Genomic DNA, 17,444 nt, shown 5'->3' with positions numbered 1-17,444 from the left:
CCACTGTTATTTCCTCTAAAACAACCTGTTTATTGTCTGTTGGCAGTGATTTCCAACATGCGTGAGAAACAGAGGCTATTTTCTATGTGTTTTCCTGTAGTTCTGGCTAATAGAATTATAAATAGGATATTGTTTTGCTTTTAAAATACCATGACAAGACTTTGGTGCAAATCATTATTGTCGTGGTCCCAAGAATTAAAGCAATGAACATATTTTTTTATGTTGTCTGCACTGAAATGGATCATGGCCTGTGTGGTTTGCTATGTTTATTAGCTGTTGCTACTATAAAACCATGCATTTATGCAACAGAACTTGTAATTCAATATATAGTGACAGTTCTCTATATTATTGTGAGACTTTTGAGGATATGATATCACGATATTTCGGTTATTGGTACATTTCTAGTTTTGATGCTGGTTCTGGATATTTTATGCCAAAAAGGAAAGAAGATCTGACAATTTGTATTTACTGCCTTTGAATGAAGTGGGATGTTTTTACTCGAAAAGCACAACAGTAAAAGTACCTGTTGGCGACATCTATTCAAGATCTAGACCCACTAACTCACAGAAACAGTAGTGCACCCTGTTGTATCATAGTTCTCATTGTCCCTCTGTCTCGTCCTCAGCTCTCCCTCTGCAGTCAGACCAGATCCAGTGTGAGAAGCTGAAGACTTCCCTCTCCCCAGACGACTCCGCTTTCACAGAATTGTCTCCTAAGAGCGACTCCAGTGCTCGCACAGACACGAACACCAGAACGGATGTGTCCAGAGGAGAGCCCGCCCCCTGCACGCCAGACCCCGCCCCCCACCACGCCAGAGCCACGCCCACCGCCCAAGAAAGGTACTGCACCATCCTCTGTCGATAACACAAAATCATCGATTTCTGCAGTATCGATCAACTCCTGGTTAGTAGGGGTCCAGAATACACACTTCTTTCTCTAATACAAGTTTGGTCACTGGTGAATCTCTCAGAGTTTAGATGGGCATGACTGACAGGTGGATTCAAGATGGTTCAGCCAATCAGGGACACTTATGGTCCATTCGTATCGGAAAAAAAGAAGGAAAAAAATCACAGGGAACTGAAAAACATGGCAAAACATGTAGAATCAATGAAGCGAAGGACTGAACTTTGTTCATCTGAGGTGAGATAAATATGATTTTATTTGAAATCTGTCACAATAAAAAAAAAAAAAAAAAACATTTGAAGTGTGATATATTGATTCTGATATGATAATACTGAACTGAATGTTCACTACTTCCTCAATATTAAAGCAGTATAATCACACTAAATCCTAAGACAAAAACAATTCACTTTTTTTCCTCATGTTGATTGCTCTCGATTTCTGATTCAGTTTTATTTTGTCTTATAAAAAAAAAAAAAACACATAAAAATGTCTTCAGTATTAATGCCTGAACAACCCTGAAAAAACAAACAATACATACTTAATCATTGCCATTTAAAGGAGCCCATATTACTCAAATTTCTGATCTGTGTTATGATGTTTCCTCGTCACAAACAGATCTGGATTTGTGTTTTTGTTACATTCAACACACAAGCGCTACATAATTAATTCTTCTCTCAAACAGAAAACACTTCCACTTTGTGATGTCATGTGGTGATACAGAATTGAATCCTATGAAATATAATGTTACCAGCAATATATAAACAGTACAAAGAAATACTAAAGTAGTTAGTTCAAGTATCTATAATGTGTCATGTAAGTTAATTATTGTCATATGAACCTAATCCTACATAAAAATGAAAAACAAAATCCTAACTACTGCAAATAAATAATGTGATAAATACTAAGTCGATATAGTAATGATCGTGATGGGCCTAGTGACTGATGAGATCCTTTGCTTCACATGCATCACTGAAGAAAAACATATTTGGTAGGACGAGCAAGTTTGGCTGGGCAAGACTGATATCCATCTGTATACAAAATACAAAGAGAGATCAGTGTGGATTGGCCACCCAAGCATTATTATAGGCCCCGTTTACACGTACACGGGTATTTTTAAACAGAGACATTTCCCTTCGTTTGTACACATCTTTTACATGCAAACAGCAAATTTGCCTCTGAAAATGAATCTTTCTAAAAACTTTGGCTAGAGTGGAGATTCTGGAAAACTATGGTTTTGCGTTTGTGTGTAAAGTGAGATCAACAGAGTTTTAGGCAGCTGAGGCGATCATAATCATGGAAGTCTTCAGAGCAGCAGTTGCATTTCTTGTTGTGCAAACACTTTTCATGTGTTTGCATTTGCACACTCAGCTGATGGATCATATCCATGACCAGAGACCAGTGAGGTCGGAGGTCAACAATTTTGCCACTTCTTTAACAGATCTGTGGAGAGGCGAGCCCACTCACTAATGCACGTTTTTCAAGGTATTTTTGAGTAATTCTTACAACTGTAATGAAATAAATGCTACAGGTTTGAGTCCCCATGCCCAGAGTCTTGGCGTAGTTATGACGGCGCTCGATGGTGTATTTATGCGGGTTGATGTAAATGAAAAATTTTGAAAACAATGCTGTGTGCACGATGTTATTTTGAAAAACGGAGGGTGTGAAATATTTGTTTCTCAACATACCGGCTATGTGTAAACGTAGCCTTACAATTATCAACAACAGTATGACCAAAAATTGTGAAATCCTTCACATTCTTCATTTTCATTTAGCACTTCACATTCAGGTTTACTTTTTTCAGTACAAATCAGCTTCATCCTTTTTATACATCTTCATCCCTCTTTGGCCTCTCTGTCGCTGTTCTGTATAAGGCCTTTGTGATTTTTTTCCCCTTTCGTTTCCATATTTATTGTTTTCAGTCTCTACAACATGTTTTGAAATGTCCATGTGTGTCAGATGCCCTCCTTGTGTCTGATGTCATCCTCGTGTGTCAGATGCCCTCCCTGTATGTCAGATGCCCTCCCTGTGTCTCTGTGTGGTCTTATTCTGTGTAAAAGCTGCTAACCCTGTAGTTTAGACCTCTCCAAACATGTTCTGCAGTTCAGATTTCAGTCTCTTCTCAAATAATGATGAACGCAACCGGTTTACATACATATTCCACTGCACACCAGCACTGAGGAGGGAGGAGGAAACAAGAACGACCCGTCTCCATGGCGACAGCAGCCTCACGGATTGGTCGAGAAGCACGGCATACATTTTACAGCATCCTCCTCCAGCCTCAGACTCTATGCGCGACACTACCGCGGATCACCACAGGAGGCAGGCTTTCAATGAGCCGTAATCCAGTGTAATACTCTGTACGTCTGTATCATGTTAACATCAGTGTAGTGTGAAAAATAAGCTTAAGTCTGTCTTCTCACAAACGTCTAAGCTTTTTCTAATGCAATAATCTTCGTATTAACCCTATAGTGGCTCGTGAAAAGGTTATAATCCGGGATAAGTCCATTTGTGAGGTGGAAAAAGCCTAACTGACACGATGGAGTGTTAGTTTAAAGACGCATTGTGTAGGTTTCTGGTGCAGAGTCCGTCAAACGCTTTTCTCCGTGGAGTTGTTAGTGTTTGTTTGGAATGTTTCACCCTATGGTATTAAACCTTTTTATCTTCATGGAGACCAAACCAGACCAAGTTACAGGTCAGATCTGTGGAGAGGTGATCCGCTCACAATCAGAATGCCTGTTTTTCGAGATATTTTTGGCCTATAAATCCACATGTAATTGAATAAATGTAAAGTAGAGCTGTTTAATGTCATACTGTGGAACATTCCAAGCAGAGCAATGACGTATCAATAGAAACAAGTAAGTGACGGACCCGCAACCAAAAAGTTACACAGTGCACCTGTATTTCGCTAAAGTTTTCAAATTTCATGGGGTTTGGTCAATAATTAACCGAGATATTGAGAAACAAAATTTTTGGCCCCATTTACCACAATGTTAACTGAAATTTCAAAGTGATCCAGAATCCAGGATTTCTTCCGGATCACCCCCAAAATGAAATCAGTTCTTCCTTTTCACATTTCCAACAAATCCTGAAAATTTCATCAAAATCGGTCCATAACTTTTTGAGTTATGTTGCTAACAGACAAAGAAACAAACAAACAGACAAACGTCGGCAAAAACATAACCTCGGCGGAGGTAATGAAAAAACATCATGTAACATTTAATGCAAGATAGATACGTTTAATGCCATACTGTGGAACATTCTAAAGCAGCCATTCCCAAAGTGTGTGCCATGACCCCCCTATCAATGTGAAGATCACACAGGGCCCCCAAATAATAATTAACACTACTACTGTTTAAAAGAATATGCAATGCTTTTCCCCATAGATTTACATGTTAAATAATATATAATTATGCCTGTAGGTTTAATACTTATATAAAGTAATACATGTAAAGAAATATCTTATGGAAGCTTGATTTCAAACTTTATTCACTTTGGAAACCACTGTTCTAAAGCAATATCATCTCCTGGAGACGAGCAGGTGGTGGACCCCTGCCCAGAAAAGTTACACAGTGCACCTTTAAAGACGACAAGGGTTGATATACAAGCTCACATAAAAAAAAAAAATTTAAATAATTAAAAAAATATATCTTGTTATTAAAAATAGGACGAGACACAATTTCCACAAGATGAGACGAGATGTGAGACTGGGTCCATGAGAACGAGACAAGATGAGATTTTAACACTATTTCTAATATGTGCATTTCACGATTTAGTTTCCATTTTGGCCTCACATTTTTTCATTTATTTATTTGATTGAATATTTTTGTTTCCATTATAGTTCTAGTATATTTCTTTCCATTCTACTGTAACTCCCCAGAGCGTGACCCTTTTTTGTTCAATCCAAATGTGAACACTTCAATAAAAACTCATGAGATATTTTTTTATGTGTGCACGATCTTGTGACAATTTTGTCTCACGAGATCTTGTGGCATGAGATCATCCCTACTTGTTATTATTTACCCTGTGGAGCTCTCTCCCTCACTTTGTTCTGTGCATTTGAGAAACTACAATCCTTACTGACTCATTGAATAATAATGATACAAAACACTGACTTGTTAGTAGATAAAATATTAGTAGTTCAGAAACTATTCTACACGATTTTGACAAATGTGGTTTTACTGTATTGTATATTGTTTTATCTCATCGTTCTATCTTTTTTCTTTTTTCTTTTTTTTCAGAAATGACGTCAGAACAGAGACAGAAACTGGCCAAGGAGCGGAGAGAAGAGAGAGCCAAATATATCGGTGAGAAATATACGAGAAATACACAATCTACTCTAACCCTCTCTCACCTCTCTCTCTTCTCTCTTTTTCTTCATCCCATCTCTCAGTCTTTCTCTCCTTGCACCCCCTTCACTCTGTCTATCCTCCTTTTCCTCTCCTATTTCCATATTCTTACCTCTTTTTTGTCTTTTCTCTTAATTTCTCCTATCTCCCACTTCTCGCTTCTCTCTTTTTTGTCCTCTCTCTCTCACTCTTATCTCTTTCGCACCACCTGGCGCTCTCTCTTTTCATCTTTTCATCCTGTCTTTCACCCCTTTCTCTCACCTCCCTCTGCCCCCCACTTTTCTATCTCTTTCCTCCCTCACTCACCCTATCTCTTTTGTTCTCTTCCCTTCCACTGTCTCTCCTCTCTTTCTTCCCCCCTTTCCTTTCATAACACCAATTCTCTCCTCCCTTCTCCCCCTCTTTCCTCTCGCTCTCTGTTTCCCTTCTTGCCATTTTTTTCTTGTCTTTTCCTTTTTCTCACTGTCTGCTCTTTTACATCTCTCATTCCTTCTTTCTATTCTTCCTTCCTCTCTCTCTTTCCTTCTCCTTCTCTCCCCTCTGTCTCTCTCTAACCCCTCACCCTCTCTCTCTCTCTCTTCCCTCCATCCCTTTGACCTTCTTCGCTCACAGTTTTTATTGTGATCTTGTCTCTTGTTGCATGGCTTTCAGAACAACAAACTCAACTCCAAGGTAAGGCTTAACTTAACCAGCTCAACTAAACTTGGTTCACTGGGGAGAAATCAAAGACGGCCACTCTTTGATTTCATCCGCTCCCAAAATCATGCTTTAATTTGACCCATGAATCATATTATTTTTGTCTAATTCTGTGGCGTAATTTCATTTTTGCTTGTGTAAAGTTTCATTCGTGATTCTTGCATGGCCCATTTTAATGCTAACGGCTTATTTGTTTTGGTGAAAATGGGAAGAAATCTCCAAACTTCTGATCCACCAATGTTGAACCTTCTCGTTTTTATTTCGATCAGCTTCACAAACTTGTTTTAAAGTTCTTTCACCTGACAACACTCATGTCTTTGGGGTTGAATAAAGGGACAACATTCTGATGTGATTGTGAAAGCATAATTTGACTTTTTTAAATGTAACCTGACCGAGAAGATTTTGAACTTTGTGCCACTTTTTATTTCAGCTTCAGTTCAGTCCAGTCCATAGTTTTTGTGGATAGGCCCAGTAATAACAGAGATAAGAACCATAAACCAGCTCAACAAATCTGCATCTTACACTTACACAGCAAACTCCTGACCTGTCTCCAACTGTACTCTGCAGCTGTAGGCACTGCCGGGACAGATCTGTAAAAAGTCCAGTCCAGAACGGGGCCGAATGGGGCCAGTTGGAGCCGCCGCAGCCCCCTCCCTCGGTCCTCAGTTTCGAACGCAAGCTGAATTGCACGGAGCCCTCACTTTTTTGTTGAAAATCAAACAAAACTCCCAAACAGGACCATGCACGCTCGTATTTATCACAGGATCCTGAAAACACGCTGTTTTAATCCATGTGTGCATTTTGTCTCCATGGTAACGGCTGAACGTTTCACCGTAGACACACACGTAGCACAATGTCACCACAAAGTATCAGCAAAGATTCTTCCATGTGCTGATGTCGCCTGAACACTAAGAAAACCTATAAGTTGAAATAGTGTCAAATACGGCTGAAACTACACAGTGAAAGTCCACGTTTGGGCGTATTCTGTAGAGAGACATTTATAACTGTAAATGTCTGGAGTAAAATGAGTTGTGTCCAGGCCTCTGAGGCTGATTACAGATAATTACTGCTTTCACTGGAGCGCAGACACAGAGAGCAGAGCCTCAGAGGATACAAGCAATATATGAAGCTTCAATAAAACTGAGATGTATTAGCAGACGAGGTGTTGTTAACAGTAGGGATGTAACAATATCCAAATCTCTAGGTATAATATTTTCACAACATACATTTATTACCATATTATGTAGAGGCAGAACAGAAATGCGTATATGTTACTTTTTCTTTTTTTAAATACAACTAATTAAGATAAGAATTAAGTTACTTTTTCATGCAGTCTGCACTGAAACGGAGCAAAGGATCATGGTCTATGTAGTTCCTTCTGTTTTTTTGCTCATAACAATGAATTTAAGCAAAGAAACTTGTTATTTCGATATACTGTGACGGACAACGATATTATTGTGAGACTTTTGGCGATACGATATCACAATATTTCGGTTATTTTTACATCCCTTGTTAACAGTAGCGGATGCCAAAATTCCAATATGGCCCATGAAAATTGTGAAAAGTGATTAAAAAGCACTTATGGATAATTGCCAAGCTAGAAATGCGTTGGTTGAGTGAGGAAAGCTTTTGGACCACTGCAAAGAGTTTAAAATTTACTTCGCTTTTGATGTAAATTCAGGTAAAGCGGTGTCAGTGTTGTAGTAAATATAGCTCCAGCTTTCTCACGTTTCTGTCCTGACCTCTTTGCCAGTTGAGCTAAAGGTTTCTAGGTTTAAAGTATATATAAAGAACAGGAATTAAAGTTTTTACTAAAAGCACTCCGCCTGATTTTGTCTTAAAAACATGAAAAACAGAACTAGTTTGCAGTGGTCCAAAGTTCTTCCTCACTTAACTTATGCATTCTGAGCATAACAATTATTCACCGTGATGAGTTTATAAGCACTTTTTACAACTTTCAGAAGTCCAAGCAACAATAGCATGCTAACACTAATGCATTTCCTGATAATTTGAGAATAAAACTCTAACTAGATGCAGACAGAACACAGCAGACTTAGTTTGACCCCAAGAGCTGCTTTTACAATATATCTGTACTGAGATAAAAACACATGTTGCTCAAATACGTGGAAAAAAAAAATCAGGTGCAGGCCCTTTTCACATCACCGTATTTTCCGCACCATAGAGAGCGCTCATAGGCCTCCAACCCCATCAAAAAACGACTGCGCGCCCCACAATCCAGAGCGCCCTATACACGAATCCACTCGGGTGTCCCAGCACGACTTCAGTAAACTACAAAGCCGCACCACCTTGCAGCGCACTCAAACACACACGGAGCAGACAGCGACCACACAACAAAACACACCCACAGACACACTCATCACTCCACACCGAAAGCGAATCCAATGTGCCACTTCTAGACACAACTGAGCAACTGAGTCACTGCGAACACGCCAAACAAAGTCCCACTGACCCATCCAACTGTTGTGTTTCCTTTAATGTCCGGTGCAGTTTATTTGTGAAAAAAGTTTGAAAAAAGACCATTTAATGACAGTGCGCCTTATAATCCAGAGCGCCTAATAGTGTGGAAAATACAGTATGTAAAATCAACATTGAAAGTTAAAACTAATATAGTAGTTATTAGAGTCATGTTGGAGTGTCGTTTTACGTAACACTGCTACAGGCAAAGCTCCAGTCCTGTCCCCGCTAACAGTTTATGTGAGCAGCTTGTGCACAGCTTTGGAAAGTGTGACAACATCAACAATACAAGTTGTAACGCTTGGAGATGAACACAAAAGAGTCTGAGGAGGTGTTTAGTGAGTGAGTTATGGAGAAAAAAAGTCCAATTTGTTAAAATGTGACAAAAGAGGAGAACAAAAATACGGATTTGCTTTTACACATTTGTTATGGTATAGTGTTGTTTCCTCATCACAAACAGACCTGGAGTTGTGTTTGTTTTGTTTACACAGGGTTAACACACAAACCTGCATATTTAGGCTCTCAAACTCTGTCATGTAGTAATACAGGGAGTGTTTTTAAACTCCTTACACCTTCACTAGAATCATTTGGATGATTTTAGATCCAGAATTGACAATCTCTACTGAACTAAACTGAACAGTCTTTACTGAACTAAACTGAACAATCTTTACTGAACTAAACTGAACAATCTACTGAACAAAACTGAACAATATACTGAACTAAACTGAACAATCTCTACTGAACAAAAGGCAAAAGGAGCTTGGAAACCTCCCACTACATGACATCACAAAGTAGAACAGAACATTTTGAGCTTTGGACATGTAAATAAACTAATAATAAAGGCTTACTCAATGAATGAAACGAAACACAAGCCCTGGTATGTGTTTGAGGAGGTAACAACATTATAACATGGGTTAGGGTCCATTTTGTTTAAAGATCGTTCTGTGCGTTCGTGACATCACACATCCATGTTCACACCATTTAAGTCCCATTTGTTCACTGTGTTTTCATATGAATCATGATGTCAACTAGACGGATATAAATGAGTGTTTGTGGAGTCTCAGCTGGAGACAGTGGGAGCTTCTCTTATTTAAACACTTTCATTGATGAGTTGAAATGATCCGAGGAGAGAAGCTGCTGCTGTGAAACCACAGGAGCTCAGAGCTTCAGAGATATCAAGCCAAATGTGAGTGTGTGAGGGAAGAGGAAGGGCTGTGAATGAAGAATAAACCAGGATTTAATGAACTAGGACTAAACAAGGACGAAACCAAGTGGATTTAAAACAGGAGTAAACTAGAACAACAGGTCTAAACCCTCATTCAAAATAAGGACTAAATTAGATCTAGACCAGTATTAAAATATGGTAACTTTCAGTGAACACTTAAAAATAGTCAAGTGGTTATTTCTGCTACAGGACAGAATTGCAGCCTTTTATACACAGTCATTTGGGTGCTTTGCATTTATGTCCAAACCACAAAGCTGCCCTATTATTGACCCAATGACTCAGATCATAGAAGTGGGAGATATCAAGACAGATTCACTTGAGTTTGTAATCTTACAAATATTTCATGAGATAAAAAATACTGTATAAAATTGGACAGAACCCAGAAATGGACTAAACCAAGTTTAGGAGTGGAGAAGATTTACAGCTAAACTTTTAAACATTTACGTTAATTTGTTCTGATATTATCTTAGAATTTGTTTCTATTTAAATAAACATATGTGTAATCCTTTTCTATTTTGTTGTTTATTTCAGCGGCAAAGAAGGCGCAGTGGTTGGAGAAAGAGGAGCGAGCGAGAAGACTGAGAGAATCCCAACTGGAGGAGAGGAGGAGGAAACTGGAGGAACAGAGAGTCAAAGCAGAAAGGAGGAGAGCTCTGCTAGAGGAGAAACAGAGACAGAAACTAGAGAAAAACAAGGTAAGAACCGAGGAGAGAGAGGGATTTTTCAGCACACGTGTCTTCTGTATAGAATGTACAGGGTAACATTGTGCATTCTCGTGTCAGTCATAATCTGAGGGATTTCTGTTGTTGTATTTTTTTGCTTTATGGTCATTTGCAACATGGTTTTCTGTATTTTGGCTAAACAAATGAGAATTTATGCTCCTCTTTTTGGTTGGCTGGGATCAGAAAAAATTTTGATAGTCCTGTTTTAGACCTGATATAGTCCTGGTTTAGTCTTACCGTATTTTCCAGGCTATTAGACGCGCTCTTAAGCCTCCAACCCCATCAAAAAACAACTGCGCCCCACAATCCAGAGCGCCCTATATACGAATCCACTCAGGTGTCCCAGCACGACTTCAGTAAACTACAAAGCCGCACTTCCTGCAGTGCACGCAAACAGACACGGAGCAGACAGCGACCACGCGGCCAAAAACACCAACAGACACACTCATCACTCCACACGGACGAGGAACGGAACAGAGGAACGAACCAAAAAAGCGAGTGCAATGTGCCACTTCTAGACACAAGTGAACAACTGAGTCACTGCGAACACACCGACAATCTGTTGGTCCCAGACAGCACCCTCCCTACACGCCACAACTGAACAAAGCCCAGAGTCACTGTGAACGTGACGAAACAAAGTCCCACTCACCCATCCAACTGTTGTGTTTCCTTTAAAGTCCGGTGCAGTGAAAAAAGTAAGAAAATAGACCACTCAATGACAGTGCACCTGATAATCCAGAGTGCCTAATAGCCTGGAAAATATGGTAGTTTAGTCCTAAAATTTTATCCAATTTGTCAAAAATAGAGACACCTGGGACATTTCTTGTATAAAACTGTGACAAATCACTGGTTTTGTATAAATCTACTGGGACAGGGGACACAGGGCTCTAAACTGGGACTGTCCTGGGTAAATAAGGACGTCTGGTCACCCTTCCGCTGTACCTTGTAGTTAGGTCAACGTAAAAGGGTGAAAGAGGCAGACATCAGGCATCCTACGAAGGGCAGTCCACAGCCAAAGGGAAAGTGCATGGAAAAAAATAAACGTTGCCCAAACCCTGATTGTGTTTCCTCTGTCTCTGATATAGGAGCGATATGAAGCAGCCATCAAGAGGTCCACTAAGAAAACCTGGGCCGAGATCCGTCAGCAGAGATGGTCCTGGGCCGGAGGACTCAACCAGACCTCCAGACGAGAGAGTGAGTCTGTGCAAGACTAACAGTAGACTAACACGAGACTAATGCAAGGCTAATATGAGGCTAACATAAGACTAACATGAGACTAACACTACTGTTGTTTCTCGATTTGGCACCCAGTCCAATTTGTCACTTTTGTAATTGAATCTGTTTAACTCTTTTAAGCATGTTTATTCTGTGTTCTGTCGCTGTAGCCACAAGTATTCTTAATCTTAAATGTATGTATCAAAGTTTGACAGTTTCACACAGTTTATTCTTAGAAACAGAAAGAAAAACAATTGCAATTTGACCTGAATCATCAGACTTTATGCAGCTCAGTTCTGTTTTCTAACGCTTAAATACAGAATTTTGAGCATTTATCGATACAACAGTGTGTATTTGAATGAATCTAAAAAAATCATGCATCACGCTGGGGGTGTTCTACATGTATCTCTATAGTGAAATGTTCATCAGTAGGGCGGGGTGTCATTAAGAAGTTGCCAATACGATACATACCTCGATACATAGGCCACGATACGATATATATCTTGATACAGTGCAATTTTGATTCGATTCAATATATTACAAATCGGTTTGATACAATTCAATAAAAAACAAAGGCTAAATCATGGCTCTGCTACAAAAAGTCTTTGTTAAACCACTTTTTTATGGAAAGTTAATAAGAAACACACCCATTTTAATCCTCAAAACAGTGAAATGTCAAATGTGTTGCATAAATGAGTTTCCTTCTTCTAAACAAGCAACAAAACTGTAGCTGTAACAAAATAACTTGGTAAAATATACCAAAAAATACTTGACACCGCAGCCCCTGATATCAATATTGTATCATCACATTAAACGATACGATATATCCATATTTTGATATTTTTGCTCCCCCTGTTCATCAGTTACCATGGAGACACATTGCACATATTGCACATAGCAAACACCGCCAAAAAGTCTTAAGATGGTCTGAAAACTCAAGAAAAAATACAAAATAGATTCAAACACACATTTTCAGGAACCTGTGATCAATACAAGTGTTCATGGTCCTGTTTAGGAGTTTGATTTTTCAACAAAAAGGCGAGAGTGACTAGTAATGCGATTTGAGAGCCCATATCAACTCACTTTTATAATTCCAACTAAGTCAGTTCTTTCTGGTCAGATTGTGTTAAAAGAAAACTCAGATTAAAGTCTAACTCGAGTAACAGAGCTTCAGACAGAGCAGAGCCTTCAGTTAGCATCACACCCACAGGGAATGTTGATGTGATGATGCTTTGCAAAGTACATCAGAGCTTGCCAAAGATCTGGGCGTGCTCAGTATGAAAATGGTGCCAAATCGGGTAATAACTGCTATCTCGACTGTACCCTACTGTAAATCCAGCCAAACATGAGTAATATCTGTTTTGTACTAATACAAGACACATGTTTGAACTTCTACTTCTGGAATGGTCCATTAATCGCCAATGATGCAAGAAGGAGAAATCTAAATCGTGACGTGTTTGGGAGCGGTGGACGTGACTTTCATTAGTCTAACTGTGTGAACGGAAACAAAGAGTTACCAAAGACCTGTGAAGCTATTTAGAACGACATTGATTCTGTGCGGCTGTTTTATTACACTAATATTGTTTGGTTTATTGCTCTGTACAAGAAAGGTGAAATAGCTGTGATCTCTTAGTGTTTCTTTGACAGCTTTCATTTTGTTTGTAGCTGCTGGATTTGGTTTTTTACAGTTCAGTTGTTGAATGAAAGAGAAAGATGCAGAAGATCAGCCTAACCCTAACCCCCCAAACCCCTCCCAAGTCCCTCCTGGTTTCCACTGGGTCAGTAAAAGTCCATTTGTCTGGTCGTTATTATTACTAGAATTATTGGATCTACTGTAAACACAAGTCGGTCGTTGGAAATCGCATTCCAAATACGAAATGAGCATGTTGGCATTTTCGGATCCAGCGACTCGGCCCAATTGACTTTACATTGAAAAATTGTCGCCCCTGTCTCTGTAACTGCAGTGAGTCTTGTCATTTTGACCTTAAAATGTTCCTATTAACCCTCTCTACACGATCCTGGTGGTTTTTATTATGCAGTTTTGTCCATAAATCAATCCCTTTCCCACATTTAACTGCTTTCTTTATACAGTCTATGTTTGAATCCCACTCCCAACATAAACGTCATTGGTAGAGTGGTTAGATCCACTGGCCCACAGGTTGCCGGTCCACTTTCACCTCCCATGAATGAATGCTGTTGTTGTGTCCTTGGGCAAGACACATAACATATAATAACTACCATATTTTTTGGACTATAAGGCGCACTATATTATAAGGAGTAATATCAATAATGTTGAATTCTCTCATCTCTTTTCATACATAAGGTGCACCGGATTATAAAACTAGATTATAAAACATTAAGCGAAACAAAACAGATAAGTCAAATTTTATTCAACTCATTCACAGTAACTGTCAACATTGTTCAGTTGTAAAACATAAAATACAAAACAACACACTTACTTTTTCAGTTCATTCCTCTTCCACAAATACATCAAATTCTTCATCTTCAGTGTCTGAGTTTAACAGTTGGGCGATTTTGGCATCAAGCCCAGATCCCTCTCGTCATTATCCAAGTCTCGTCGCTGTTCATCACTTCACTGTTCAGTGATGATTCTGGCCTTCACGAAAGCTTGGACGACACTTGAGACTGATCCTTAGCCCAGGCGTCCATGACCCATTGGCAGATCGTGGTGTAACTCGCCCGCCGTTGCCTCCCTGTCTTGGTGAGTGGGTATTACTCTGCGAGGCTCCTGACTACGGCAGCCTTAATGCTCTGACAATCCATCAAGAGGTGCAGCTTCGTAGCGTTACCAAAGTCATGCTAAAACGTTTTGACAGATTTCTGAGTGCTGACCACATAAAATCCGTTCGAGGTCAGTAAGCACAACCAGAATTCATACATAAAGCGCACCGAATCATAAGGCGCATTGTCAAATTTGGAGAAAATTTAACGATTTTAAGTGTGCCTCATAGTCTGAAAAATACGGTAGATGATTAAAACTTTTTGAAACCATTCTTTAGGTTAATTTTCAAAAATCTTGATCACTTGCCAGAAAATACTTAAAATGACCCATTCTGACCCACCAGTGGAGTCCTCCTCCCTTTCCTCCTGCTCTCGAGCCTAACCTTCTTCAAGTCCTCAGCAGAAGAAGTGCCCCTGTCTGCACCTGTCTTTTAAAGAGCAGGTGCAGAGTGTGTGTGTGTGTTTCGCCGCCCCGGTGGTTGAACAGCTGTGTTGCATTCTCTGGTGCAGGCCGATGCTCCTCCTCCACAGTGAACCTCCCTCGTACCCAGGACCCTGTCATTAACAACAGGCTGTCCAAGTCCTCCGCCACCCTCTGGAACTCCCCCAGCAGAAGTAAGAACAGAAGCACAACCAGAGCCTCAGGGGCACGAGCGGACTACAAGGAACATAGATCACAGGAATAGTCAGGGAATAGGGCTCCAAAATTAATCACAGTGAAAGTGAAACTGAAATTTGAATGGATTTTTGAAGAAGCTTTATTTCCTCCACAAACAACAAAATCTCCTGTCTTATTCTGCGTAAAAATCTGTACAAACATGTTCTGAAATATGATTCTTGTATTAGTTTGTCAGTTCAGATTTCAGTCTTTTTGTCAGTTCTTCTGGACAGGTTCAAAATGTGAACTTTGAACAGAATCCTAATACTAATTGGACATAATACGCAAATCTAACCGCAATCACAATGCTTGTTCAAAAAAAAAACAAAAAAAAAATCACTCAAATTGTTCAGTATTATCTGCAGACCCCTTTGAATTTGAAATCTCATCTCAAAGTGAGTAAAAGAAATCAAATATGTTCAACATTACAAATGATTTGCTATACTTTTATAAAAAATATGATTTCACAAAATGTTTTACCAAAAATATACTCAAGTAAGATAGCACTGTTACTTTAAAATAATGTTTATCAATGTTTACGTAGGTTAAAAAGTAGGCGTTCTAAAAATGAATCCGTATATCTAACCCTCTATAATGTGGAATTAGTCTAATCTGTAATGTGCACTTTAAGATAAAGTAGACTCAAAACAAAGAAAAACACAAACATTTGGATTGTAAATTAATACTGTCTTAATAAAAAATAAACACATTAATAAATAAGAAAATGAATAACAAAGTCATATTGTCAACCTAAAGCTATCATGTAACAAAAATATAAGGAGTAAGAGTAAAAGTACTGTTATAGAAATTAAAATGACTCACGTAAAAAGTATGGCTCTCAACACTGACCACCCACCACTTGGTTCCGAATGTAAATTTCCCATAAATTGTGGTTACTAAAGACCTCAAATCGAATTTAAAATCTTTATTGACTTTAGAAACCACAAAGTTGGCAAAACATTTAACAGAATTTTCAGTTAGTTGTAGTTTTTTCTAACAGAAAAAAACAAAAGTGCATGATGGGCACATAACTGGTTGGCATGTCTTTAAGCTCGCTAACTCTTTCCCATAGACTTTAAAGATGCACTGTGTAACTTTTTGGTTGGGGGTCCGTCACCTGCTTGGATATGTCATTTCTCTGTCTGGAATGTTCCACAGTGTGACATTAAACAGCTCTTCTTCACATTTATTCAATTACAGATGGTTTTATAGCTCAAAAAATGCCTCGAAAAACAGACATTCTGACTGAGAGCGGAGTCGCCTCTCCGCAGATCTGACCTGTAACTTGGTCTGGTTTCCATGAAGACAGAAAGATTGAATACCATACTGTGAAACATTCCTGACAAAGCAATAACATCACCATGGAGAAAAGCATTTGACTGACCCTCCACCAGAAAAAATGACACAATGCACCTTTATGGACGTCTATGGGGAAAACCAATGGGAAATTTCTGGAACTACAGTCGGCTTTCCAAGTGTGCAGGACTGTTGAGCTTTATAGAATACATAAACTACACTAAAAGTCTAAATTTATAGTCTCCAAACTTCCTGGAGCAGCTTAGTTCCAACTCAGTATTGTTCTGAATAGATTTGAATAGTCTTATATCAGAATACCGAGTCCGCTCCTGGTCCCTGGCTCCGCTCTGGTCTGCGCTTTGCCTGCTGCCTGTCTCTGGATCACCTCGTCTGCATCGTGACCTCCTTTTACTTCTTTATAATTTAACTTTTATTTGACTTTATTTCATTTCTTTTGATTTGGTGGTGGCTGCATTTTGTCTCATCCTGTTGTGGTGGAGTTGGTGCATTTTTGGTTCACATCTCGTCACGTTAATTTCAGTTTCGCTTCAGTGAGTTCAAGCGTTCACTCCTGATTTTAATGTGGTGTTGACTTGTTGGTGGTGGGATATATAATATAAATAAGGTTTGAATGAAATAATCCATTTACATGCATCTTGTTCCATAGGAAATGTATTGATATATGTGATTAATGTATTTTCCAGACTATAAGTCTCTCCGGAGTATAAGTCACACCAGCCAAAATATGCAGAATGAAGAAGAAAAAAACATATATAATGGCTGACGTACACTGTGCGATATTTTCCATGGTTTCACTCAACCCCAACTCAAACTATACGACCAAATCACAGGGTTTGAAAGTTCACAGCTCATGATTCACATTCTCACGCTGTACAAACTACTTCAACAGTGTGAAACACACACGAGTGGCAACTGGATTTCAAACGGGTTTGATATTCTTGCAACCTACGATTGTTGATCCGGAGCTGGTCGTGAGGTATTAGTCGGTTCTTATTACCCCATGTTTACTACACGAAGAATGACACACGATTAAGTGAAAACTCAGCCTGATCCCAAAAAAATCTCACAGTGTACGCCCGACTTAAGTTGCACTGGACTATAAGTCGCATTTTTTGAGGGAAATTAAGTAATAACGATAGAAGAGA

General features: G+C 39.1%; 1 protein-coding gene across 3 annotated transcripts in view; it reads left to right on the top strand.

The window, feature by feature from the left end:
• The window catches only part of map7d1b (MAP7 domain containing 1b), an 80,430-nt gene that overhangs the window by 36,229 nt on the left and 26,757 nt on the right, over positions 1 to 17,444 (top strand). Inside the window, exons 2-7 of one of the 3 annotated variants that reach the window (XM_055157158.1) lie at positions 626 to 839; positions 5,142 to 5,207; positions 5,901 to 5,921; positions 10,177 to 10,340; positions 11,453 to 11,561; positions 14,835 to 14,939. In XM_055157158.1, the coding sequence (XP_055013133.1) occupies positions 758 to 839; positions 5,142 to 5,207; positions 5,901 to 5,921; positions 10,177 to 10,340; positions 11,453 to 11,561; positions 14,835 to 14,939 (547 nt within the window). In that variant the 5' untranslated portion in view covers positions 626 to 757. The remainder of the gene's footprint in view (positions 1 to 625; positions 840 to 5,141; positions 5,208 to 5,900; positions 5,922 to 10,176; positions 10,341 to 11,452; positions 11,562 to 14,834; positions 14,940 to 17,444) is intronic. The other 2 variants (XM_055157159.1, XM_055157160.1) reach the window with 2 other exon arrangements.

The sequence above is a fragment of the Boleophthalmus pectinirostris genome, unplaced genomic scaffold, assembly GCF_026225935.1.
Source record: "Boleophthalmus pectinirostris isolate CB_2022bp ecotype Guang Dong unplaced genomic scaffold, ASM2622593v1 HiC_scaffold_21, whole genome shotgun sequence".
Taxonomy (NCBI): domain Eukaryota; kingdom Metazoa; phylum Chordata; class Actinopteri; order Gobiiformes; family Gobiidae; genus Boleophthalmus; species Boleophthalmus pectinirostris.
This window is presented reverse-complemented; position numbering and strand designations above follow the sequence as displayed.